General features: G+C 41.9%; 2 protein-coding genes across 2 annotated transcripts; one reads left to right on the top strand and one right to left on the bottom strand.

Annotated features, from left to right (window-relative positions):
- Positions 1 to 5983, bottom strand: NSA2 (NSA2 ribosome biogenesis factor). The gene is made up of 6 exons (XM_035100189.2): positions 5852 to 5983; positions 4532 to 4719; positions 3993 to 4143; positions 2300 to 2479; positions 1359 to 1551; positions 1 to 252 (listed from the first exon to the last, which is right to left on the bottom strand). Exons 1-6 carry the CDS (start codon positions 5852 to 5854, stop codon positions 185 to 187), a joined length of 783 nt encoding a protein of 260 aa, XP_034956080.1. The 5' UTR covers positions 5855 to 5983; the 3' UTR covers positions 1 to 184.
- Positions 5984 to 6229: 246 nt separating this feature from the next.
- On the top strand, positions 6230 to 25396 carry GFM2 (GTP dependent ribosome recycling factor mitochondrial 2). The gene is made up of 20 exons (XM_035099821.2): positions 6230 to 6600; positions 7603 to 7690; positions 8212 to 8257; positions 8799 to 8896; positions 9739 to 9864; positions 11751 to 11839; positions 12729 to 12817; positions 14261 to 14321; positions 14473 to 14664; positions 15285 to 15365; positions 17171 to 17319; positions 18035 to 18175; positions 18266 to 18365; positions 18846 to 19035; positions 19956 to 20032; positions 21122 to 21260; positions 21360 to 21545; positions 22454 to 22569; positions 24144 to 24326; positions 24790 to 25396. Exons 1-20 carry the CDS (start codon positions 6538 to 6540, stop codon positions 24913 to 24915), a joined length of 2340 nt encoding a protein of 779 aa, XP_034955712.2. The 5' UTR covers positions 6230 to 6537; the 3' UTR covers positions 24916 to 25396.
- Positions 25397 to 25638: the final 242 nt, after the last annotated feature.

The raw sequence follows: 25638 nt of genomic DNA, 5'->3' as shown, positions 1-25638 counted from the left end.
TTTGGGCCCACAATGGTTTCCTTTTATTGATTGTAAGGTTCAGTGAAAAACAGTTCTTAGAATCCATTTCCTGACTTCACATACTGATGCTTTGACGCAACAAGTTCTTTATCTGGAAATGTTTTGAGAAAGTCATGGTTCTCCTTGGAAAAGTAACTGTGTATCCAAGACTGTAAGATGCCACTTAGACAAGCAGAACTGCGTTAATGCACCCATCATTTTCTGGATTGTTGGTTACTTGTGCATATTTTCCTGAAATGGGAAAGAACTATATTAGCACCTACTAAAGTGATACTAAGCTGCACTTATGTTCATAGAAATGACACATGCTCATGCATTTATTTTCCACACACCAACTGTAATATGGTAGGTGAAGGTAGCATCTGGCAGAGTTCTCCCTCCACCCATGGCTAGGACAGAGGCATGGCCTATTGGCTAGTCAACCTTGGTCCTGGGTCTACAGTGGATTTGAGAAGTTTCCACTGTTCACTCCCTCTCATGGGAATACGCCTCATCTGAGAGATGCAAAAGGTGCAATGTCAAGTTGTGCAGAAGTGTTAGCGGTCTACAACACTAAACCACCCTCTCACAAAATAATGCAAAGGAATCCCGTCTCCACATATGTGGATATGTTTATCAAATACACAAATCAAAACCTTAAAGGCAAGGAGGCAGCACTTAACCCCCCCCCCAAAAAAAGGATAAATTTAAACAGAGGACCTAGGAAAAGAAGCTGTTTTGAGAAGAATAAGTTGGAAGAAAAGGGAACTTTCACATCCTAAAGGGGGAGAGCTCTGTTATCACTGAACTAACACATTATCTAGTTAGCCTGATTCTGTGGCTGTTGTCCAGCAGACATAGCCACCTGTGAGTACACCTTTCCACCGAGCTCAAAGATAATAAGGCTTCATACTGAATGGCCAATTAAGTCAGGTCTTGATGTAAGAGTTGGGGCCTACAAACTGTTCAATTAGCTATGGGCAATGCAGTTTAGTGTAATATGATGCTAGTCTTAGTTTGACTAGAAATAAGACTAGTTCATTCACAATGTAGTTTCAGGCCAAATTAACTATACCACAAGACATGTAAAAATATATTCTAACTTTATTGAGAGAACTGTACAGGGGCATCTATAAGGGAATGGGGGGTAAAATATTTTGTATCCTTCATGCTAGTGTCGGGCAGTTAGGCAAGAAAGCAGAATTTAATTTTGTTCTCCTGTTGCAGTCCTTAGGAAAATCACTCATCTGAAGGTAGTGTTTGCATTGAGAGGAAATTCCCCCCTCCCTACTGATGCAAAAAAAACCCCTACACCTAAGTTTAACATTAAGATTGGTAACTGATATTTCAATACTTACCCCAGACGACCTTGCCTCCTTGTGTCACGAGACCAAGCTCACTCACATTCACCTCGATGACAGTACCTTTTGTAATTACCCCCAAAGATGTATACAGAGGAGAAGAGGGATTCTTTTTTACACCAAGAATAGGTAGACAAAAAGTGGCTTTAAGTTCAGGATGTGTTACATGGGCCTTCTTGAATCGTAAACCCTGTTAGGTAACAAAAGATTGCTGTAAACACTAAATAGAGATGAAAACATAACTAGCCATGATGGTGCTTCAAGAATCAAATTAACAGTGCAGAAAATTAGAGGCGTCTCTGTTGGATGTTTGGTATTAAATGCTAACTTTTTAGTGTGTAAGTAAAGATAAAGGGACCCCTGACCATTAGGTCCAGTCGCAGATGACACTGGGGACTCTGGAGTCGTGGATGACTCTGGCTCATTTCGCTTTACTGGCCGAGGGAGCCGGCATACAGCTTCCGGGTCATGTGGCCAGCATGACTAAGCCGCTTCTGGTAAACCAGAGCAGCACACGGAAACGCCGTTTACCTTTCCACTGGACCGGTACCTATTTATCTACTTGCACTTCGTGCTTTTGAACTGCCAGGTTGGCAGGAGCAGGGACTGAGCAACGGAAGCTCACCCCGTCGTGGGGATTCGAACCACCGACCACCTGATCAGCAAGCCCTAGGTTCTGTGGTTTAACCCACAGCGCCACCCGCGTCCCTTTTTAGTGTGTATATTACTGTAAATTACTGTGCTATCCAATGCTTGCAAATAACAAAAGGTTTTACTGGCTACCTAGTTCTGAAGTGTAGATAAAAGACTATCATTTCAAAGAAAACATTTCTATTACAACATTGTTGAAACTGCTAATGTTTTCTCCACTCAAGGATGATAACTGTGAAGTAAGCAACAACTTATGTAAAGAATAATCAAACAATCAAATCATTTACCATTGGCCGAATGAAACGTTCGTATTTAGGCGGCTTTCGGGTAAAGCCATCCCCAACAAAACACACTTTAGTAACCATTCTCTTCCAAGCCTTCTTCTTTCTCTTTCCTGTACGGATCACCTTGAGCACTTCTGTTTCTCCCTGAGCACGAACCTTGGGTACAGGAACCTCCCATTTCCCCTGCAATGAAACAGCAAAAAATGGTTAAGAGTGCTAAAGACGGAGAACAACTAGAATGTACAACATGCTGTCTAACTAGTCAAGACCAACTACCATAAATTTAAAAAACTGACTGCCATCTGATAACATGAAAAAAATACTATTACTGTGTTTCTCCGAAAATAAGACACCGTCTTATATTTTTCCTCAAAAAACCCCCACTATGGCTTATTTTCAGGGCATGTCTTACTTTTTCCTCCTCCTCCTGCCGTGGCCGGCATTGCGGCTGCGCCTATCACTATGTCTTATTTTCGGGGTATGGCTTATATTCCTTGAATGCTTAAAAATCCTGCTACGGCTTATTTTATGGCTACGTCTTATTTTTGGAGAAACAGGGTAGTTGTGCAGGTGTATGCACATTTTTGCTTGATTTACTAGCCAATCATTGATTGTTATTACCACTTAGTCCTTTGCTCTTTCCAGAGGACTAGGAGGACAGAAGTTCTCATAGGCTCTGAAACAGGTGGAAGAGATCTATTGCTTCTATGTACTTCAAAGCTTATTATGGCATGAGGCTCTGCTCAGAGTGACCTGGGTTTTGGAGCTGGGAGAAGCACAGCACGTATCACAGTGCTTTTGCCTTCTCCAAAGTTCAGTGCAACAGAGTGCTGCTACCCTCTTCACCCTCACCTGCACAGGAGCTGATTTTTTAAATGTTGTGCAATGCTTTAGCTTCTACCTACTCCAGATCTCCATGAAATGTCTAGTTTGCAGAGAAAGGAATTATACTGCTGCTGTGTGTTGGAACTTATTTGGGGGGTCATCTCTGACAAGGTGCAAGTCCATAGCTACCTTAATTTGGTTTTAGAGGGTTGAATCCAATGCTGCCGGTATGTGAACAGAAAGGGACTTCATTTCCCCTTCGGCAATGCACTGCCCCTCGCCCCTCATCTGTTCTGGATGGCTAGGCAGTGTGCATGACCCTACCATGGGGAGGAGAAGTCCCACTGAACGAGTTTCCACAACACTGAATTTTACCCAGAAACTTACGACCAGGCATCCCCAAACTGCGGCCCTCCAGATGTTTTGGCCTACAACTCCCATGATCCCTAGCTAACAGGACCAATGGTCAGGGAAGATGGGAATTGTAGTCCAAAACATCTGGAGGGCTGAAGTTTGGGGATGCCTGACTTAGACCAACTAGGTCTTGATACAACCACATGCAACCTTTTTTTAAAAAAATAACCCACGTTCATGAGTAGGAGTTAAATAATCTTTTGGAGTATGATACGCAGCAGAGAGTTGCTAAACTGCAAGTACACTGCACACAGTATATTAGCACAAGTAATAAATTTGTCTTGGCAAGTCCAATAATTCCTCACTGGATAAACGAGAGTTTGCCTGGTTAAAACTAAAAATGGAGAAGAGTATGTGTGTACTTCATACCCTGAACAGATACCGGAGCCACCACCTTGAAAAACAGTATTTTTACAACTTGGCAAATAGTGGTAACCTGAACTTCTACAATACTTACAGCTTTCTCTTTTCGCTTCTGCTTAATCATGTTGGAGAGAACTTTAGCTCGGGACTGACCCTCTCTGTCCAGCAGATATGCTGGCACAGCTCCTTCTGGGGTCTTGTCATCATTTTTCTGCTTGGTATTTCTTTTTTCATGCATCTTAATACTAGATAAATAGAATGTGCACAAATTATTTTTTTCAAAAATTGAAAAGCAAAATTTCAGGTGGGGATCAAAGTCAATTGAAAATAGTTACATCAACACATGCTTTGTACTAGTCACAATGTTTTCCTAACAGAGAACATGACTAAATCAGCAGAACAAGCTATGCAAAATTAATGTCAACCGAAGACTAACGGTTGTCTGAGATAGTTACACAGTGCTTAAAAAGAAGAAAGCATACATTTTGGCATAGGTTTATAAAAGCCCAGTAATAGGCAAACAGTAAGTTTCAAAGAGTAATCAATAGTTTGTCTTCCAGTGGAGCTAGTTCTGAACTATAACAATTTCTCACTATACCAAAGAAGTTTAGCTGAACAAAGAAGCCCACTCACGTCTTTTTCATCTGTATCTTCTCTGCATGGCGCTGTTTATGATAAAGCTTAGCTTTCAGTCCAATCATTTTTTTAGCTTTTTTTGAGCGTTCATGAGCCTCACGGCCCTCTTTCTTCCTCTTCCTCTCATGGTAATCCAAACGATAACCATATCGCTTCCGATGTAACTCTATGTACTCGTTTTGTGGCTGCAAAGTGCAAGGAAATAAAATGTTCAGAAGTTGTTTCAATGTCAACAGTACACATTTTTAAGAGCTTCATTATATATATATATAAAACCATAGATATAAAAATACACACACACACACACACATATATATATATAAAACCATATAACCAAGAAATACTTGGTGAAAGTTTAAAGTTGTTTTTACTATTACTACTCACTTCAGAAACGTTTCAGTAAGAAAAATCCCTTATTCATGCTAATAAGTTCCAACTATTTCAATGTAATTGTACCACTATGCAATGTTATTTTAGCTTATTATGTTTTTATTAAGACCTGAAATTATCATACCTGTAAGTACGCAGGGTTCAAGGGTCAAAGACTGCCCTTCAGATTTTTTAAACTGATGTAGTAGACAATAATAGATAAAAATCAAACCGGTTTAACTACTTTGTCAGTTGATGATGGTGTAAGAAATCCTCCCTATTTTTACTTGGCTGTCCATCCCATTGAGCTCGATAGGATTATATATTTATTTATACCACTACTATGCTGCTTAGTATATTAAAAAATATCTCTTAAGTGGTGTACAGAAAACCCAAACAAACAAATGACTACTACAAAAGTACTTGACACACAAAAATCCTAAAATTAGCAATGTACTAATGTAACTAAGTCAACCCTCTGCTCTTGGTTCTTTCTCCAGGGAAGCAGGTATTTAAACTGCAGTCTTAGCTATAGCGTAATGAGAGATGTGCCTTGTCTACGTTATAATAATGAGCATAAGCTGTTTGTATTTTGATGCGTTTTAAAGTTAAATAATGGCGTAAGGACCCAATTGTATCATACCAAAGGCCCATCTAGTTCAGCAAGGCCAACAAGATGCCTAAAAGGAGCCCCACAAGCGGGTATTCAGAGGCAGGCTGTCCTCCAACAGCGGAGAGCGAAACATAAGCAAGCATGGCTAGCCTTATCCTCAGTGAATTGGTCTCGCTTTCGTTGAATAAGCAAATAAATAGCTTTATACCGGTGTCGCACGTCTTTATGTAAGGCAGAGACTGATAAATCTAAAGGAAGAGGTCTCTCGCCCCTGCCCTCCCTCAAAGAAGCCCTTCGGAGCCGAGCCCGCCGAGCCCCCCACTCCTGCTACTCACCATGGCGCCCCGGTGCCTCGGAACGGACTAGCCTAGGCGCGGGACTCTCTGCGACACTCCTTCCCGGCTGCCGGACCCGAAAGGAAAAGAAGGGTTCTACCGCGAAGCGGGCCCGGCTCGCAACCCGTTCCGCTTCCTGGCGTTCCGCTTCTGACGGAGACCCAGGAATCGGGCGTCCCCTGGTGCTGGTCGCGCGCTGCTTCTCGACACCCGCTGCTCTGCTCAGTTTGGAGTCCGGGAAAATGGACAGCGGCTGATTTACGAAATCCGAAGACTTTTTTTTTTAAAAAAAGAACAAAACCAAAGCCTTCCGGAACGAAATAGTAAGGAGGGCGGACTAGAAAAATGAGCATCCGGCGGAAGTAGCGCGTGTGGCACGCTGAGACAAACCGGAAGTTTCTAGGAATGTGCAATGAGCCCATTTCTGCTTTATTCTCAAGAGCGAAGTGATGAACGGCGGTGAGGCAGAATTTCACGCAATAGTAACCTGACGGAGGCGGCGTGTTGTCTGCCGAACAGCCGCTTCTTAAAAGGAATGTTTGGACTGTTTACTTACCAAAAAGAAAGAAACAAAAGCCGGTTTAATTCGGTGCCTGTTTGTGTTGAAGAGAACCTGGCCATCGATTTCAATAGGCTTTTTTAAGCGCTTGCCTCAACTCTGCGCCGTTACCCGTTACTAGATAGATATGCTGCGAGATACAAGGAAATTGTTACTGGGTCCCCTCAAAGTGGTATGTTTACACAGTGTGGTAAGTAAGCCCCCCCTCCAATCGATTTTTAAAAAGAAATCTAGAAAGTATGTTTTTAGCCAGTGTTACACAGATAATAATATGTGAACTGTTTTTGCATTTATTTCTATTTATTAAGCACCTCCCAGAAAATATCTCAAGGTGACATGAACAATAAAAGCAATTAAAAATTCCATTTGTAAAAAGCATATGCAATATTTCAATTTCAAATTGAATAAAGATATTTCACTTAAAAAGCTTATTGGAAAACGAAGGTCTTCAGTAGGTGCCAGAAAGAGAATACATAAATAGTGCCTGTCTGATGTGTAATGGAAGGAAGTTACAAAGGGTGCCACCACACAACAGGCCCAGTTTCTGTATTGAACAGACCTTCTGATGAGATGGTATCCACAGGAGTTCCTATACTGCAGAGGGCAATGGTTAATTGCATATATAAGGGCTGAGGTCACCATAAGATATCCTGGCCCCAAACTACATAGGGTTTTGTATACCAAAAACAACACATTGATCTTAGTTTGGTTGCTAATTGGCAGCCAGTGCAATTCCTTCCATAGTAGACTTATAATATGGGCTTCTGGCCAACCTCAAGGGCAGCTTCACATGCAGCACAATTCAGTAATCCAAACTGGAGGTTACCAGTGCATGGGTAATGGCTGTCCTAGCCCACAAACAGCTGTAACTGTGTTATCAGCTGAAGCTGTTAAAACTCCATTATAGCTACTGAGGACACCTGGGCCTCTAATGCCATGTGGATCTATGAACCTGCTTTTTCAGGGAGAGTATGTAATTAAACAAGCTTACAAGTTTTTTTTTGCTGGATGTTAACATATGTTTGGTTGACCTAGGCTGTATCTGTGACATGCTTAAGATATCTAAAATTAGCTAGCTAGTTCTATCTGGGAAAATCAGCACCAGTCTTCTGACAGTAACATGTATTGTGTAGATAAAATTATTTTGGTGAGGTGTGCTGGCTTTCTCTAATTGTGGTTTTCCCTTTTGAAGTGTATGTATTGCAGAAAATCAAGAATTATAGCTGTAAAATGCTTCAAAGGTACTTTGACTCTTCAGAGAAGTTACAGTTACACAGCAGGTAATTCCTTCCCCCACTCCCAGCTTAATTTTTTTTTACAGATCTACTATAGTGTGATAAAAAGGAATGAGATGTACTTATGAAAATATGCTTCTGTGCATAACTGTTACATGTCAGTATTATTTTTGCTGTATGTAAAGGTTCTGTATGTGGAATTATTTTTATAGCAGATAATGGGAACATAGGGACTGCTTTATACCAAGTCAGACCATCTGTCTAACTCGGTATTGGCTACAAAGTTATCCAGGTTTTCTCTTGGGGGTGAGGAGACACCCTTCAGAATTGACAGTGCTGATAATCATGTCAGCCAGAGAAAAAAGTGTGTGTGTGTGTGTGTGTGTGTGTGTGTGTGTGAGAGAGAGAGAGAGAGAGAGAGAGAGAGAGAGAGAGAGAGAACCTCATGTTCAGTAGTAGATGCATGTGCAGGAGGAATTCTGATTGGTACTGATGCTTGTGCTGTGAAACATAACTTCTACTCATTGGAAACATTATAAATGCTCTGGCCACTTCTCTTTTAATAGGTGAAGTAAAATCTTTGCGCTCTATTATCACTCCACCTGCCTCTAAGTAAGTAATAAAATTTCATATATTCTATTTTCCTATTTATTTTTTGCCCTTCACACATTGGTATTAGGGTAGGCTACATTAAAATTCAACAGAAAAGAATTCATTCAGTAAAACCATAAGAAATATTGTACTAAAAAAGGGCTGCGAACCAGGCCAAGCAGCTGGATGTGGCCCTCCAGGTCTCTATTTGCCCCTTGCAACTCTCTGTAGGCCAAGCCCCTATCCAGCCGTGCTCCATGCTCTCTTTGTGTTTTGTCTGGCTGGAATGTAATTGAACTATAATGCCTCTTACTTGCCCAGATGAAGAAATGGGTTTGTAGAGACCTCTCGACTTCTGCATGGCTGTGGTACAAAAGTAAAAGTCAAATCTATTGCTCTGCCTGTTTGTGCCTCTGATCCTACTCACCACTGGAATGCAGCCCCTAGGGTTTAAAGACTGTACATGTACAGATGAGCAAAGTTATTTTTTATGTATTTGTAAAGTTATAATTGTCTTAAATACTTGGGTGCTAAATGGGAATTCTTTGCTTTTCTTAAACAGAATCCGCAACATTGGTATCATGGCTCACATAGATGCAGGAAAAACAACCACCACCGAAAGGATGCTGTATTATTCTGGGTACACAAGAAACCTTGGAGGTTAGTTAACAAAATCTGCTACGGTTTTTAAAAAAATTGGTGTTATCATTCTTATAGAGGGAGAACACACATATAAAGTATTGCATCACTCAAGCTTCTGCCCCAGGTTAAGTTGGCTGTCACCTTTCTTGTGCTGGTGCAGACTGGGCAGTCTCCTATCCTTCCACTTGCCTAGTTGTCATTTTATTTTTCCCTTTCTGGGGTCCCTTTCCAGGGTTCCTGAGTAATATCTTTGTGCTTTCCCTATGAGGTCTGTTCACTGCCCTGTCCTGTGTTTGGCACAGGAAGAGTTTCTGGGCATGTCCATGGAGGTTATGGGACTATGTCTGCAGGGTGTTTTTTTGTTGTTGTTCTATGTCCTGTGTGTGTAGGAGGATCTGTTCTGCTTGTTGTACAGGGCTCTGCACTGATACTAAGGTTCGACTTAAGTTATCATTTGCATTTTTAAAATGCAGACTTGCACACATACAAAGTGAGGTTTTGACCGTGGCATTAAGGATGAGCTATTTACTTACATTGCCCCTGCCATGACTTTCTTGCAATGCATTCTACCTCTCCCACCTGATGTTTGTCCAGCACCTTGCATGGTTCACCTATCCATTCAATGGACAGGACCTCTGTTTCCGTTGGTGCAGGAATACTGCTGCCCTTATACAAGGCCACGTACTTGGCATCCTAACCACCTTTCCCGGTCTTTGACATTAGATAGGAGAACTTGGCCTTAGGCATTTTGTTTTATAGCATTTCCCCTGTGATATATTGCATTCTGATAAAATGAATCAAGAGCTAATATCATTTTACAGTGGCCAAACTGAAAAAGCTACATTATTTTTATTAATCAGATGTTGATGATGGGGACACAGTCACAGATTTCATGGCACAGGAGCGAGAACGTGGCATTACCATTCAATCTGCTGCTGTAACTTTTGATTGGAAGGGCTACAGAATAAATCTGATAGACACACCAGGTATGTTATTTTAAGTGAGCAAGATAAAGCCAAGGCAATTGTGACCAAGTAAACATGTAGCTTTGAAAATTTTGATGAAGTCTTGAAAACTTCCACTTTTCAATTAATGTACTTATATAGTGAGTGTAATTCTCCTGGGGATTTCCCCTGTGTCATGTCAATTAAAAAGAATAGGAGCTATGCAAGAATGCAAAAATTATTTATCTGCTGGAGAAATTCCTTACCATAAAAACCCTTGCATCATTAAACAAGTTGGTTTCATAATGTAACTGGCTAAATCCAGAAAGGCCATATGCTTGTTCTTGGATCATCTATTTGATTCATGTTGTGTTTATAATTTTGTCTATTTCAGGATCAGAGTCCAGGAAAACTTGGGTAGACAGAAGTATTTTTTACAGACATTTAAAAGCATTACTGTCTGTGGCTCTTTTCAGAGAGTGGGTGCTATCACGAAGTAACAATCCACTTGATGTGGAATGACATGTAGGGTTTTCTTAGAGGATCTTAAATATCAGTTTGGTCTGTACCATGGGAGGTAGTCTGCTAAATATCATTGTGCCAAGTTGTTTAGAACTTTAAATGTCAGCAACAAAACTTTGAACTTAGCTTGGCAGCTAATAGGCAGCCAGTGCAGATTTTTCAACCCACTAAGCACCCTAGTAGCTGCATTTTGCATCAGCTGCAGCTTCTGCACCAGACACAAGGGTAGTTCCACATACAGTGTGTTACAGTAGTGTAATTGTGAGGTTGCCAGTGACACAATTTGGCCTTAAATTCCAAGGTACTCCATGTCCTGGTGGATATCAGTGCTGCAGAAGCTTGTTTGGAATGAATGTGTCTGGTTCTTGATAAATCACGCAGAGGCAAAGTTCATTAGCAAAAGAAGAAATTTTACTAAAGGTTTTCCAACTTTGTTACAAAAAAACCCAACCCTCTTCAGAAGGGTTAGAAAACAAAAGTAAGAATGAAAAACCAGCCCACTGAGCTCACAGATTTATCTGTCTGGTTCAGCGTAACCTTGAGATAACAGAACATAAATCATAATATCTCCAGCTGCCTCAGCAGAAAAGAACTTTCCAGAATGAACCAGTATTTCCCAATTTGTGCCCTCAAAGACTTTAGCCACAACAACCAGTGCATGGACCATAATGGCTATGCTATCTCTGTGCAGGAATTCACCAGGCTAGTGACAGTGATTTATTTAGGATCACCCCTAAGCTGCACTTCTGCTCTTTCAGATGAAGTGCAAACCTACCCAGAACTGTTACACAACTCAATTCTAGGAACTTGGAACTACCCACCATAGGATCTCAGTTTTATTAGTTATTTTCCATCCCGTGACTTCACCCGAAGACTGGTTTAGGGCACGCATAGCCTCTCCTGATTCAGATGTTACAGAGAAATAGATCTGATATTTTCAGCATGCTGGTGGCACTTTCCCTCAGATCACCTAACGGCAACCCTCAAAAACTCCATATAAATATTAAATATCACTTGGGACAAAATCATCCCCTTTGGCACTCTGCAGATCAGCTAACAGAGGGCTGAGGTGTCTCTGGAACTGACCCTGTAAGTAGGAGCAAAGCCACTGTACAACGGTGTCCTCCCATTTCACAAAGATGATCTAAGTGGTCACTTGTGTCAAAAGCTGCTGAGAGACCTTGGAGAATCAACAGGATCATGTACCTGCTGTTCCTTTCTCGGGACTGGAATGGGTGCAGATCATAAGTTTAATCCAAGAGTGTCTATTGTTGTTTTAGACTGGGTGCCTATTCATGACAAACCAGTAAAAACTTATTAGGTGAAGACATGCTGCCTTTCTAATATTGTTAAAGCATTACTATTCTTAGGACCTCTGTTACTTCTCTGTGTAAATTGTATGTTAGGTCATGTGGACTTTACAGTGGAGGTGGAACGTTCCCTGAGAGTGCTGGATGGAGCAGTGGCTGTATTTGATGCCTCGGCTGGTGTGGAAGTAAGAATGACCACAGCATGCTGTGACCTTACCTCACTTTAGTCCTGTTTCCATAGCCATGATTTTAACTGATGAGAACTTAAGGCCTAGATCAGGCGTCCCCAAACTGCGGCCCTCCAGATGTTTTGGCCTACAACTCCCATGATCCCTAGCTAGCAGGACCAGTGGCCGGGGAAGATGGGAATTGTAGTCCAAAACATCTGGCGTTTGGGGATGCCTGGCCTAGATGCTCACTTCCACCAGCAAATGCTTACCTCACATTACAGTATAAGGAGAGCGTATGTCTGCTATACATCATCAGTTGGAGGAAAAGGTAAGACGAGAGCTTTTTGGGGTGGTCAGTGATCTGTCAAAGCTGCCCCCATTTCTGCAAAATGAACAGCTATGAACGTTTATCCTGAGGATCTAATCTGAGGATCCAAAATGGCATCATCTGCATGATAGCATAAGAAATGTTGTGTTGGACTAGCATTCTTTCTCCAGTAGCAGCCAGTGAGATGCTTCTTGAAGTATGCAAGGTGGGCATACCCCTTGTTGTTTGCCCAACAAGTACCATACCCAGAGATTTTAATGACACACTGATTTCAGTGACATATATTGCAGATTGACTACGGGTTTTTTTTTTTTTAAGACTCCAGTTCTTTGAAGGTGCCTGTCAGCTTCTAACTCTCTCCCCCCCCTCCATTCCTTATCCATCTCATTTGTCACTCACACTCTTGACTTATGCACATCTTATCTCATCTGCCTTACTACAAACTTTCTGAGTAGGAGCCATGCCCATTTTGATGCCTCATACATTGCAAGTGTTAAATAAGTGTTTACACAATTGTAGGTGACAGCAGGCACTCATTTCGATGAAAGGATTGACACTTTTCCATCTTTGCCTTAGGCTCAGTCTTTGACAGTGTGGAGACAAGCAGACAAGCACCACATACCACGGATTTGCTTCTTAAACAAGATGGACAAAAATGGAGCAAGGTACTAAGATGTCTCTTTCTTTCCAGGTCGGTGAAGCAAGGAAAGGCTGATAGATTGTATTATATTTTAGGGTGGTTTCTGATTATTCAAGATTCGTGTGACTTAACACATGAGCGTTAGCTGTGCAGCGGTTGCTTTAATTCCTTTTATGTGAAATTTACACAAATGGTCACTTGCCTGGTTGCTTGGGATGCTTCCTGGTCACCAGGCAGGGTAACTTTACAATATTTGTTTGATTCACCTTTGATTCTACAAATAACTTAGATATAGGTATGTATGAAAAGGCAGGCTTGAAAAAAGAATGGTGTGAGTTAAAAAAAAAGTCTGGATATTTGCAATACAGTTTTAAAATATTCAGATAAGGAAGTTAAATGATTGCAAAATATGTACTTAATCTGCTTAACTGACACCCTAGTCCTATCATGTTTGTGGAAAATCCCAACTAACGTACATATGGTCCCATCAATTCAGGTCTTCAGAAAGGCTCTAAGGCCCAGTTTGTTTTGAGTTGCTTTCTCTTGGACTGGGATGGGCGTAGCTGTTTTTAAATAGGCTTTGTATTGCCAGGAAATTAACTATTTAATAAGGTGCTTATGCTGGTTGTTAATTGCATTTGGTCTTATTGTTGTCAGATTCGGTTTTGGTATTGTGTTTTATACATTAGAAGCTGGTTTGTGAAAGTTTGACCTTAACAGGCAACCTAGAAATTTCTTTAAAAGATTGAGCTGCTTGAGATGCAGTGTCTCAAATGTTTATGGCACCCTGCCTTGCAAACAGGACCCCTTATGGTGAAAGTGTTAGTCTATTCATTTATTGCCTTGGTTTTCCTGTGTGTCTAGCAGCCTCTCGTGCCAGAGTGGTACATGTGACTGTGTACATGGGCACAATTTCTGCACCATGACTTTACCTGCTGACTCCAGGTTATCGCCTCTATTACTAAACGGGGGTTGGGCAGCAGCTTGCTACTATTAGCCAGTATAGCAAGCTGATGCTCAACCAGTAGCTGTGGCTGCTGATGCTCAGGCCTAGTTTCTACTTCTTTGTTAGTACAGCTACATGTTGTGGTGGATGTGTTGGGTTTGATGGGCCTTGCTGCTGGTATGAGCCCAGGGGTTTGGTTATCAGCATGTGGTTTCTTGCACTCTAACTTAATGAACCATTAGGCTCACAAGTGCATATTATTTAAAGATGGATTCTTTTGTGTGTGGCTAAAAAAAACCCCAGACTGTTCAATGAGTTGGGAGGGTTGCTATTGAACTTGAGATTTCCACATTTGGATCCTTTCTCAGATGTTTAGTTTTTTGGCATGTTTTTAGCTAAAACACTTTGTTTTATTTAGTTCCCTATCTATGTCTCAGGTGGGGGTTTTTGGTAGGGAGGAGTGACATATTGGATAAAGATAAGGACATAGTTTTCTCTCTAAGAGTAATAATTTGTCTTTAGTTTCACCTATGCAGTTGAGAGTATCAGGCAGAAGTTGAAGGCTAAGCCTCTGCTTTTACAGGTAATGTAAAACAAACTTTTACTTTTAAACAATTAGCATTAGTTACAAATCATGATGCATTTTAACTTTTGTGTTTCCTTCATACTACTATTTTTTACTGTCTAATTGCGTTTATTTATTTATATTGTTCTCTCCTTCCCACTGCGTCCAGTTGCCAATTGGAGAAGGAAAGAACTTTAGGGGAATAGTTGACGTCGTGACCGTGAACCAAATTATTTGGAAAGCAAAAGCCGCAACTGAGTTGGATGATGGAAAGAATTTTGAACAGAAACCCTTGGAAGAAACTGATGATCCTGACTTGCTGAGGGATGCCAGGGATGCAAGAAATGCCTTAATAGAACAAGTAAAGTTCTAAAGTAAATATGATATGAAACAGTTGAAACCTTTGATTTATGCAAATATATCTGAAAACCAAAACTCAAGTGACTGATACTGTTGGCCATACAAATTGAGATTCTGATAAAATTGTATATTGGGATGTTTTAAATAATGATACACTAGATACTTTAATTATCATATTTTGTACATTTGACTACCGGGAGAGATAAGAGTTCTATATTTCCATTTACACATTCTGCATTTTAATTTTTGCAGATTTGTACACTCCTACCCATTTTTGAATTTTGGTTCAATATAAAAAAATGTTCCCTGTTTAGTTAGTATTAAGTGATGTTGTGGTATCTGAAGCTTTGTCATTCTCCAAGGAAAACCTGAACTGCCCAAGAGAGTTTCTTCCCCGCTTTGCCCAACCCTTGTTGGGTTGGAGATAAAGAGGCTAAAAATATCAAAGCATAATTAGGAAAGTTTATATTTTCACTTTGCTGAATACTCTAAAATTCTGTATTTTTAGATTCTATATATTCTTTTACAATTGGTGGTTTGCAGATAGTCAAACAGACATTTGGGGGACTAACTTGAATACTGTGTAATGGAAGTAGTGTATATATTTTTTCTCTTCATAAGGTTGCAGACCTGGATGATGAATTTGCTGAGCTGGTCCTTGGGGATTTCAGTGAGAATTTTGATGAATTGCCAGCTGATAAGGTACATGGCTCTGGGGGGTTGTTTATTATATGAACTGCATATTATTACAGTTTTGTTGTATTTGTACATAACAGGGTAGGGTGCCTTTTTCCTGCATGTGTGATGCAACCAAATTATTAACGCTTGGTAGAGAATGCTAGGATACTGTGGCAAACCTGCAGGAATGTGATTTGGTAAAGGGAGTGATGAGATGGCAGCAGGCAGGGAAGGAAGGAAGACGAGAGTAAAGCTGTTGTAAATCAGTAGGTGTATGACACGTATTGACAGTATATTTAGAAATAGTTAATAAAAGGGTACTGCCCCCCTGCAGTTGACTGGAGTTGATCTTCTGCTCCATGTCAGTATTTTAGTCCAGACAAAATATTGATACAAGTCAACATGCAGAGCCACACAACTAGTTCATTGAGTCCAGGTGAACTTTGAACTGGCAGGCTGCAAACAGTTGCCTGCACCCCATCCATACAGTCCCATGACTTTTGAAGGTGAGAAAAGTTTCACAAGCAGCTTGGGACACAGTGGATGTGGGTAGGGTCCACTGTACAAATAAAAATACCGTATATTCCGGCGTATAAGACGGCTTTTGAACCCAGGAAAATATTTTCAAAGGTTGGGGGGCCGTCTTATATGCTGGGTACAAGAATCTGCGGTCGCCGCATACGGTGGGGGGAGCTCAAAAACGGCCGCGGCCGCATCCCCGCTGTATGCAGTGACTGTATGAACGCGAAGAAGCGCGCTTGGGAGAGGGCTGCTCCCCGCCGGGGCAAACAGCTCCCTCATGGCTTCGCGACCCGGATCAGCGCAGAGATACAGTTTTGTGTATTTCTCTCTTTGTCAGCGCATAGCGAAGGGATCTCCTCTCTCCTCTCTATGGCTTCTTTTCCCCTCTCAATAACTAAAAACAACAACAACACCCCACCATTTCCCCTGCTGCAGACTTGAGTGCTGGAGAAGACAGTCTCCCCTCCCTGCCCCGCTAAAAAAGGGCTAGAAGAGGGGTGGTCTTATATGGCGAGTATATCCCAAACTCTATATTTTAACTTGAAAATTAGGGGGTCATCTTATACGCCCAGTCGCCTTATACGCCTGCATATACGGTAGTTTTTAAGTCTTTGGGCATACCTTGTGTAGCACTCTCCTAGCCCGAATGCTTAAAAGCGGCAGCACTGGGGTGCATAATGTTAAGCTGCATTACTGGTATTAAAGCATTTTCTCTTTTTTTTATAAGGAAGGCAATTCTTTCTAGAAACTGCATGGTTTTATGGGAAGACCTGATCGTAAAATGTTTTAAAATGATACCCTACTAATACGTTCTGTTTATAATGGGAAACAATCCTTAGGTTGAAACAAGAGCCATAAGCCATAACACTAAATGGTAGCTAAAAAGTCATAGAAAGGATAGGGTTGTGTTTTTTTTGTGGGCAGCAATATTATAAACCCTGAGGGTCAAGGTTATATTCAGGAAGGTGTTTGCAATGCTTGCAAGGTGAAGACTGAAGAATATGGCCAGAAAGCCTGTTCCATAGCACTCATCAGTTGCTTTGTTTTTTAGGGTGGCTTCAGAAAAGAATATGCCCTAAAAGAAATTTTCTGAGGTCTTTGATAAATATCACATAATGCATATCAAGCAGAAGCCCATAACTTAAGTATTTTTCATTAGGACCTGGAATAACGTATATGATAAACACCTTATGACCAAAACAAAATACCATCCAAAGGTACAACTCAGTTAATGCTTGAGATATATACTCTTCCTTTGACTCTTAAGTAGATCATTGTTAAAATTATGAATCTTTGTGCCTCTGCAGTTGCATTCTGCTGTACGAAGAGTAACCCTAGCACAGAAAGCTGTACCTGTATTCTGTGGAAGTGCACTGAAAAACAAAGGTGTTCAGCCATTATTGGATGGTGTCACCAAGTATTTGCCTGCACCGGATGAACGCAGCTATGACTTCGTGTGAGTAAGAAGATGATGCGTTTTAATAAGTTTAAGCATTTGTTAGAAAAGCCATGAAAAAGAAACCATTTATTAACATCTTATGGGAGATTAAAAATAGGCTGGGTTCTTGGGGAGGAGAGAGAGGCTCTAGGATCTAAGAAGCATGCACAGCTGGTGTGCTGCAATGTGCATTCATAGCCCAAGACTTAGTAATTCCTGTGCAGATTCCTAAAAGCATGGAGGGTACATGATGCCCCTCATTTTTCTATTAAGCAGTTTTATTTTAGCTCAGCTAAACTAGTACCAATAAACAGATTATTCATACAGGTAAAGGTAAAGGGACCTCTGGCCATTAGGTCCAGTCGCGGACGACTCTGGGGTTGCGGCGCTCATCTCGCTTTATTGGCCGAGGGAGCTGGCGTACAGCTTCTGGGTCATGTGGCCAGCATGACTAAGCCACTTCTGGTGAACCAGAGCAGCGCACGGAAATGCTGTTTACCTTCCCGCCGGAGTGGTACCTTTTTATCTACTTGCACTTGGACGTGCTTTCAAACTGCTAGGTTGGCAGGAGCAGGGACCGAGCAACGGGAGCTCACCCCGTCGTGGGGGTTCAAACCGCCGACCTTCTGATTGGCAAGCCCTAGGCTTTGTGGTTTAGCTAGAGAAAATACCCTATTTTTTATCATTCAAAATATCGATTAATGTTATATTTTTCCTCCACTCCTTTTTGCAGGCAGTGGTATAAAGGTGACCTGTGCGCTCTAGCATTTAAAGTTATTCATGACAAACAACGTGGGCCATTGGTTTTCTTCCGTATTTACTCTGGCACAATGAAGCCTCAGTCAGCTGTCTATAATATTACCAAAAGCTGCACGTAAGTAAAAAAGGGTGAGCAAAGGATTGTGAGTGTAACTGTTCGGATTCCTCAATAGGAGTAGCATTTAATCTGAGCTATCCCTTGCAGGGAGAGAATGAGTCGCCTGCTTCTGCCTTTCGCTGATCAGCAAATAGAAATCTCTTCGCTAACGGCTGGCAATATTGCCCTCACAGTTGGATTGAAACAGGTGAAGAAATATGAATCCCAAACATTTTTGAAAAATTGCATCAACATTAATGTGGAGAATTACTACCATTATGCTGATTGCCAATATCACTGGGGAAAAGTGAAACCAATTCTCTAGTAACTTCTTTATTTTTTAATGACATAAGTTTTTTGTTAGTTCTGTTAGGGAATCTCTCTACAGCTATAAGCTGACTAGCAAAGTGTTCACTTTGTAGTTGTAGTAAGGAACAATGTGTCATCAAAGAAGCTTTTGTCCCAGTTTTTTCAATATGGTTCTCTCTACTGGCAAAGAAAAACAATTAGAGGTGGTGAGTTGAAGCAAAACCAAAAAGTTGCTCTAATTGCTGCCATCCCAAATTGGCTTGTCTTTTGCCTGGGAAAAGACTGCCTTCGGCAATTGGCTAATTTTCTGTGCTTTTTAATGATGAAAATCAATTAATGTTGACAAACGACATGCCATGTGCTTTTTGGCATCCACCAGAGTGCCACTGGCGACACTATTGTTTCGTCAAAGGCTTCAGCGATGGCTGCCGCTCAACAAGCTGGAAGAAATGTGGGGTCAAAGCACGGTCAAAGCACCGAAGTAGAGAATCTTATCTTGGCCGGCATTGAGATTCCAGAGCCAGTCTTCTTTTGTACCATAGAGCCGCCTTCCATGGCCAGGCAACCAGGTATGATGCAATTACTGAAAGTGCTTAATTCATACATAGTCCTGAATAAATAGAACGTTCTGTGGTTTCTCAATATGCACAATGTGTTTAAGAAGACATATTAAAAAGGCCCAGTGTTCTCATTTAGATCCAGGATGGGGGAGGGGATGAATATGATTTGCCGGTTTATAAAAAGTTGTTTAAAGTACAGTTGTACCTTGTATCTTGAACGGCTTAGTTCTGTATTGCCTAATTCAGAGTCTAGGACGGAGCTTTCCTAACTTTTCATGCTGGTGACACACATTTTAGACATGCATCATTTTGCGACACAGTTTTATTAGCAAACTGGAGGTTAAATGAACCCCTTTCAAGCCCTGGGAGTGTTCATGCAACACACACTGCAACCGGTACAATAATGTGTCGCAACACACAGTTTGGAAAGCTCTGCTCTAGGAACAATTTCTGTACTCCTAAGCATGGATATGATTGGCAGCTCCCTGTGTGACAAAAGATTTCTTGAAATGAATTCAGGGGTTTCCAAAGCAGCTTATGATGCAACATAGTGTTCAAGGGGGAGGTGAAAGAGAGAAATTATCATTGGGACCATAAGCATTTGAATTATTTTCCTTTCATCACATCGGTGGAGTTTTGATCTATCTTTTGTTGGAAGCTAGAATCTTTTAGTATAGCAGTACAAAAACATTAATAGGTTGATTACAGCTAAAGATACTTTAGCTGTATTTGGAAGGCTTTGCTATTCCTGTATATTGCTATTTATGCCAACCTTTCTTTGATGGAAGGGGAGCAGGGACACAGCAATACAGCTGCCTCTTCCCTCTCCTACCTTTAATTTCCACAGATTATTTAAATCCTCAGCAGTCTCTACTTAAACCCCAATTGTGCTCTTCATACTTAATATATAGCCAATACTTTTATTTTAGATCTAGATAATGCCTTGGCTTGCTTGCAACGTGAGGATCCAAGTTTGAAAGTCAAGATAGATTCAGACACCGGGCAGGTAAGGCCTTTAGTGCCAATTACTAAACTTCTCCCAATATTATAATGTCGATGCTTCCTTGACTGTGTTTTTAATGTCTGTGGGTGCAACAACTATTGTGCTTAGGCCAATTCAGGTCTGTAATGTAGATATATCCTAAATGCCATGGCTTTCCAATGAGAAACGTTGGGAATTTGTTTTCTGTAACAGTATTTTCCCCTCTCATAAATATGCAGTACTGCTGCTTCTGTGGAAGCCATTGTGATTAAACTGGTTTAAAACCAATTTGGGTTTGTAACATGACCTTAGAAACATCTATTACTAAGATGTGATAGAAAAACAGAGATTTAACAAGCAAGTATTAGTGATACAAATTTTACAACTTTATTTTTTATAGCTGCATTAAAAGCTGTGACCTTTTACCTGTAAACTGCACACAGCTTGACTCAGCACTGGCTTACTTCATTGGGAAGTTGTTTTGATATGTAAAGAGGCCATAAGTTTATAACGTGTGATAATATTTCTTTAAATATTGAGAAAAATATAAACGAAGCCACATGAATGCTACCAGTGTAAAGGATATTCTGAGGGTTCTTTTGCCTTGTTTTGTGGCATAAAAAACATGTATCTCAAACTGGTAACTTTAATAATGACCTGCATTCTGTTTTAGATTATGAAGCTGTCCTTATTTATTCTGTTTCTAAATCCAGAAAATTTTATAAACTCGTATATCCCCTTTATGTCACTTTTTCACATGCTGCTAATTCTCCATGCCTTTAATTCTCCAACCCATAGTTCATTTATGGCTTGCAAATTGAATTTTTGGGTTTGCCATATACTTTTTATATACTTTTGAGATCTGTTAACAATATAGTTTAAGCTAATCTATTTTGCAGTTTTCCCACTATTCTCAGTTGAGTTAAATGAACCAACATAGGCCGAAGTCACTGAAAAATACAATCTGTTTCCTGCTGTGTTGCTGTTCCCCTTGATCTAGGTTTTTTAAAATATCATCTGAATTACCCTTTTTGAAAAAAAGAGAAAGTAGCTCACCTCTGTACTCCATGACTTTGATGAAACTGTTAAGAATACTTTCACATTTTTTGCCAGACTATCCTTTGTGGCATGGGAGAGCTGCACATTGAGATCATTCATGACCGAATCAAACGTGAACATAAACTCGAGACTTATCTGGGACCTCTTCAGATAGCTTACCGAGAAACAATCCAAAACTCTGCTAAGGCTATAGGTAAAGCAACTACCATCTTGGACCTGCAAGTGAACGACTTAAAATTTTGTTGCCAAGAAGTTCAGTGTGATCTGTGGGATTTTCATTATTTTGTCACAGATACACTGGACAGAACTGTAGGAGAGAAACGGCACCAGGTGACTGTAGAATTGGGAGTGAGACCATGGGCGGGAGAAACGTCAGCAACAGCCCCAGTCATTGAGTATGCGGAGAACGTCTGTGACTCACTCCAGCCAGACCTTCGAGAAGCTATAGCAAATGGAATCCATACATCGTACCTTCAAGGTTAAAAGAGCCACTTCAGTCCTTATTTTGAATTTATTAGAATTGTTTTCTGAGTGCCTAGCCCAAGCCGAGAACATTTCGTGAAATGGATCCAACATAATGATCAGAATCTTCCTCTCCATCTGCACCCCACTTTCCTGTCCCGACCCCCTTGTTCTGGGTTTGATTATGAGTTGTTATGAAGAAAATACTGCAAAAAATAAGTGTTCGGAAATTTGTAGATGAAAATCCTTTAAGTTTTTTTTTTAAACAAACACACAAAACACATATGGCAGCGTGGCCTGGAATCTGAGATCTGCAACCCTGATAATTCTGTGAAAGAGATTTTAAGTATGTTTATTTAGTTGCCTGAGGTAGCTCAATCCAGTTAGTTGATGGCTGAATCATGACAGTCAGTTCTGGTTTCTGATCAGAGTTGTTCTCTTGGTGGTGTAACAAGTCAGCTCAGCCTGCCTAAATATTGAATTCTTCATACCTATTATTTTCCCATTCCATGCGTTAGTAGAAAAATTAGAAACTGTAAATTAACGTAAATATATATTCCCCTATTTTGTTTGGTTACTCAGTTTCTTTTTTTTAAAGAAAAAGAACAAAGCTTGTGTGTCGGGTGCTGTTTGCCAGTGTTTTCCTCACCTAATTATAGGTAGATTATCATTAGTGATGACTGGGGTGCTTTTACTTTTTCAAGGCTAGTAAGACGACCAAAACAGCAGATTCCCTGCAAGTCAGTGTAGACAGTATTGAGCTTGATGGCCAATGGTTTAACTCGGAGAAATGCTGATTTCTGTGTTCCTGGCTACTATCAGTGTCAACTAAATGTTATGCAAACGTTAAGAAATGCCCTTTTCCTAGCTTCCCAAGAAGTGTTCATTTGGTGTTAATGCATTCTTTGTATTTTCATGTTGTAGGACCACTGCTGGGGTTTCCAGTTCAAGATGTAGTAGTGACAGTACATGCAGTGACTGTAAACTCCGATACATCTCTGACAATGGTTTCTGCTTGTGTTTCTCGTTGCATGCAAAAGGTATAGAAGTCCAACTGTCTTTCTGAGGTCATTTGCAGCAGTGTTCATTCAAAGTAACAGAATTACAGAGGGGTTATAAGCAGAGTCTCCCTTAATGGTATTGTCCGGTAGTTCCCAATTGGTGGTCTGCGGACCCCAGGCAGACCGTGGCACCATTCACATAACAAAAACTACCATAGAGACAAGGGCGTACCCACCACGGGGCAAGTTAGGGCAGCTGCCCTACTCTAGAAGCCAGCTGCCCCCCCCCACAAGGGCGTACCCACCGCGGGGCAAGTGGGGGCCGCAGGCTGCCCCTCCCTAGAAGCAGGGCTGGTGGGCAGAGGCGGAGCACAGCCCGGCGGAGCGCGAGTTCGCCGTTCCCGCCCGTCGCGCCACGCTCTCCCTCCAGCTCCCCGTCATGCCCTCAGGCAAAGCCATGCATGGCGGGGAACCAGGGAGCGCGGCAGGGGGGCCTTCCTGCCCTGGCGAACTCCTGCCTTGCTGCCCCCTTTCCTGGCGCAGCGGCGGCTGCACTATTGCCGGCGCCTCCCCAGCTTTCCTCTCTGTGACAAAGGCGCCCACCTTTGGCCAGGGTCTTTTCGATTGGGCCATCGCAAGGCAGCGGGAGGAGCTTGGCTCCGTCATCTGCCCGCATGCAAAACCGTGCAGGGGTCGGCAGTTGCTGAGAACAGGGTCGCAAGGAGAGAGGGCCGTCTGCGCGGTTCCAGATCTCTCTTTCTCTCTCTCTCTCAATCTCTCTCTCAATCTCCCAGCTGGAGGGAGGTCGCGCCACGGTGCGCTCTGTCGGGCTGTGCTCCGCCTCTGCCCATCAGCCCGGCGCCTCTGACTGCACTTTCCCCGCCCACTTTGTGGCCCCTCCCCTTCCGTGTCTTTGCCCCTCCCCTTGCCCATCCCCTAGCTTTGATCCTGGGTACGCCCATGCATAGAGATATCAAAACTTTCCAAAGTAGGGGGTCCATGGCTTGGCTTTTGAAAAACGGGTCTGCAGTACTTAGCTAATTGGGAACCACTGGTATAGTCTGTTTGTGGCATCTTCAGGACCGTAATATGCCCATTTTCAAATGCACAGGAGGCCCAGAGTTTACACGGGGGCTACATTCCAGGGGTCCATGTGAAAAGGCAAAATCATGTAAAGTCAGGAAGACCCCTTGGAAACGACTGCTCAAGCACCCCTACCTGTCTGGAGCAGGCCTTGCGCCTCCTTGATTATTGCATCCTTCCCAGAGCCTGCTGAGCAAGGCCTTGCCTGCCACAGAAGAGTTTTTAAAGCCTTGCTTAGCAGCTTCTGGAGGCTCTCGTGAGATCTCACACAGCCCCTTCCAATGGTTTCTCCCTTCTGTTTTTTGATGACAAGCACAAGGCTGCGATGGCATAAGTAAATTGCGTGTAAGTTCCAGGCCTATTGTATATTCAATTTCGTTATTTATTTGCTTTACTTCTGTTGATATTCTCATGCACAACCAGCAAAGGTGCGATTACAAATTAATATTGTGATATGTTAGTGTCATGTATATGGATGACTGTAATGAATAAGCACTTGCCTTTAAGAATGTTCTTATTCTGCTTGTTAGGCTCTGAGGAAAGCTGATAAACAAGTGCTAGAGCCTCTCATGAACCTGGAAATAACAGTGGGCAGAGATCACCTTGGTGCCGTACTGGGTGACCTTGCACAGAGAAGAGGCAGCATTCAGGAAATTCAGGGTCGCCAAGACAACCAAGTTGTAATTGCATGTGTTCCATTGGCTGAAATGATGGTATGTGCATAAGGTGCTCAAAACGGATGTTGCATATTTATTTTGTTCTGTGTTACCAGGGTGTTTTGCAGCTCTGTTGAACAAAGCAAGGCATGCCTACACTACACGTGTGAAAGTTAACTGTTGGTTTTCATGAAAAGTAGGAACTATAATTTTTGATGGTGCTGAGATTTTCATATAAAGTTGTCTTATTCTGTGGTAGACCGATGGTTATCCATCTTGCTAGTTCATGCTGTCCAGTTTGATTGGCAACCGTACTAAGAGGCAGACATTCCTAGTCTTGCTTTAGCAGAGAGCTTTAACTGGAGTTAAACCAGAGCAGTGGCTACTTTTTTTAGGAATTAAACTACTTAATGCTTCCAGCGGAATGATTTTTTTTTAAAAAAATTAAGGTGGTAGTTATGTAACCTAGTATGGATCAGCTGCCATAAAAGTAATTATTATCTATTGGTTTTTGTTGTAGGGTTATTCAACAGCTTTGCGCTCTTTGACATCTGGCTCTGCAACATTTACATTAGAACTGGCAAGCTACCAAGTGATGAGCGTCCCGGAGCAAGCTGCTCTGCTTAAGAAGAGTGGTTTGCAGTAGTATCACATGGAGGAACAAGGAATTGCCTCTGACAAGGCAGCAGTGGACTTTTGTAGGTTTCCTACTGTCAAAGCATGTGGCTTCAGTTTATAGCATGCACACAGTGGGAGTATATTGTAAAATACTTGCTAGTTACAAAATTTGAGCAGAGTAGTAAAACAGAAGCAACTACCTCTTCCAGGCTACTGCATTACTGCTGTTGTCTACCTTCAGTGATTATGTAGAACGCTGTGCATATGTGTGTCTCATTCCGAATAATTTAAAATGACAAATGTATACCGTATTTTTCACTCCATAGAGCGTGCCTCGTTTTTAGAGGAGGAAAACCAGAAAAATTTCCCACCCTGGTTTTCCTCCTCTAAAAGGCTGGGAGGCGGCAGCGGATGCTACTGGGCTTCTGCCTCCCCCACCCTGCCGACACCGGCAAAAGGGGGAGGGGGAAAGGGGAAGCCCTGTAGTGATGCTGTCAGGCTTCCGCTTTCACTGGTGTTGGAGAAAGCAGGGGCAACCGCGCTGCCCCCTCCCCGGAGCACAGTGGATAAGTGGCTCTGGGTCCGCCCGCTTTACAGCTGTAAAGCAGGCAGACACAGAGCCGCTTAGGTTCTGTACCCACTGCGTGCGGCTCTTGCTTTGCTTCAGCGAGAGCTGCGGGCAGCCGGTACCCTTTACTCCATAAGATGCAGAGACATTTCCCCCTTCCTTTCTGGGAGAAAGAAAGTGTGT

The sequence above is a fragment of the Zootoca vivipara genome, chromosome 11 (genome assembly GCF_963506605.1).
Source record: "Zootoca vivipara chromosome 11, rZooViv1.1, whole genome shotgun sequence".
NCBI classification, from domain to species: domain Eukaryota; kingdom Metazoa; phylum Chordata; class Lepidosauria; order Squamata; family Lacertidae; genus Zootoca; species Zootoca vivipara.
This window is presented reverse-complemented; position numbering and strand designations above follow the sequence as displayed.

Bases quoted from the DNA above. Each gene is read 5' to 3' on its own strand.
- NSA2 (XM_035100189.2), bottom strand. The intron at 4,144-4,531 runs GTGAGTGGGCTT...CTATTTATCTAG, and splicing joins AAGATACAGATGAAAAAGAC to TATTAAGATGCATGAAAAAA. The intron at 253-1,358 runs GTAAGTATTGAA...TTCCCATTTCAG, and splicing joins AGGAGGCAAGGTCGTCTGGG to GAAAATATGCACAAGTAACC.
- GFM2 (XM_035099821.2), top strand. From the start codon at position 6,538: ATGCTGCGAGATACAAGGAAATTGTTACTGGGTCCCCTCAAAGTGGTA. The intron at 12,818-14,260 runs GTACTAAGATGT...ATTTGTCTTTAG, and splicing joins ATGGACAAAAATGGAGCAAG to TTTCACCTATGCAGTTGAGA. The intron at 22,570-24,143 runs GTATAGAAGTCC...TCTGCTTGTTAG, and splicing joins TTTCTCGTTGCATGCAAAAG to GCTCTGAGGAAAGCTGATAA.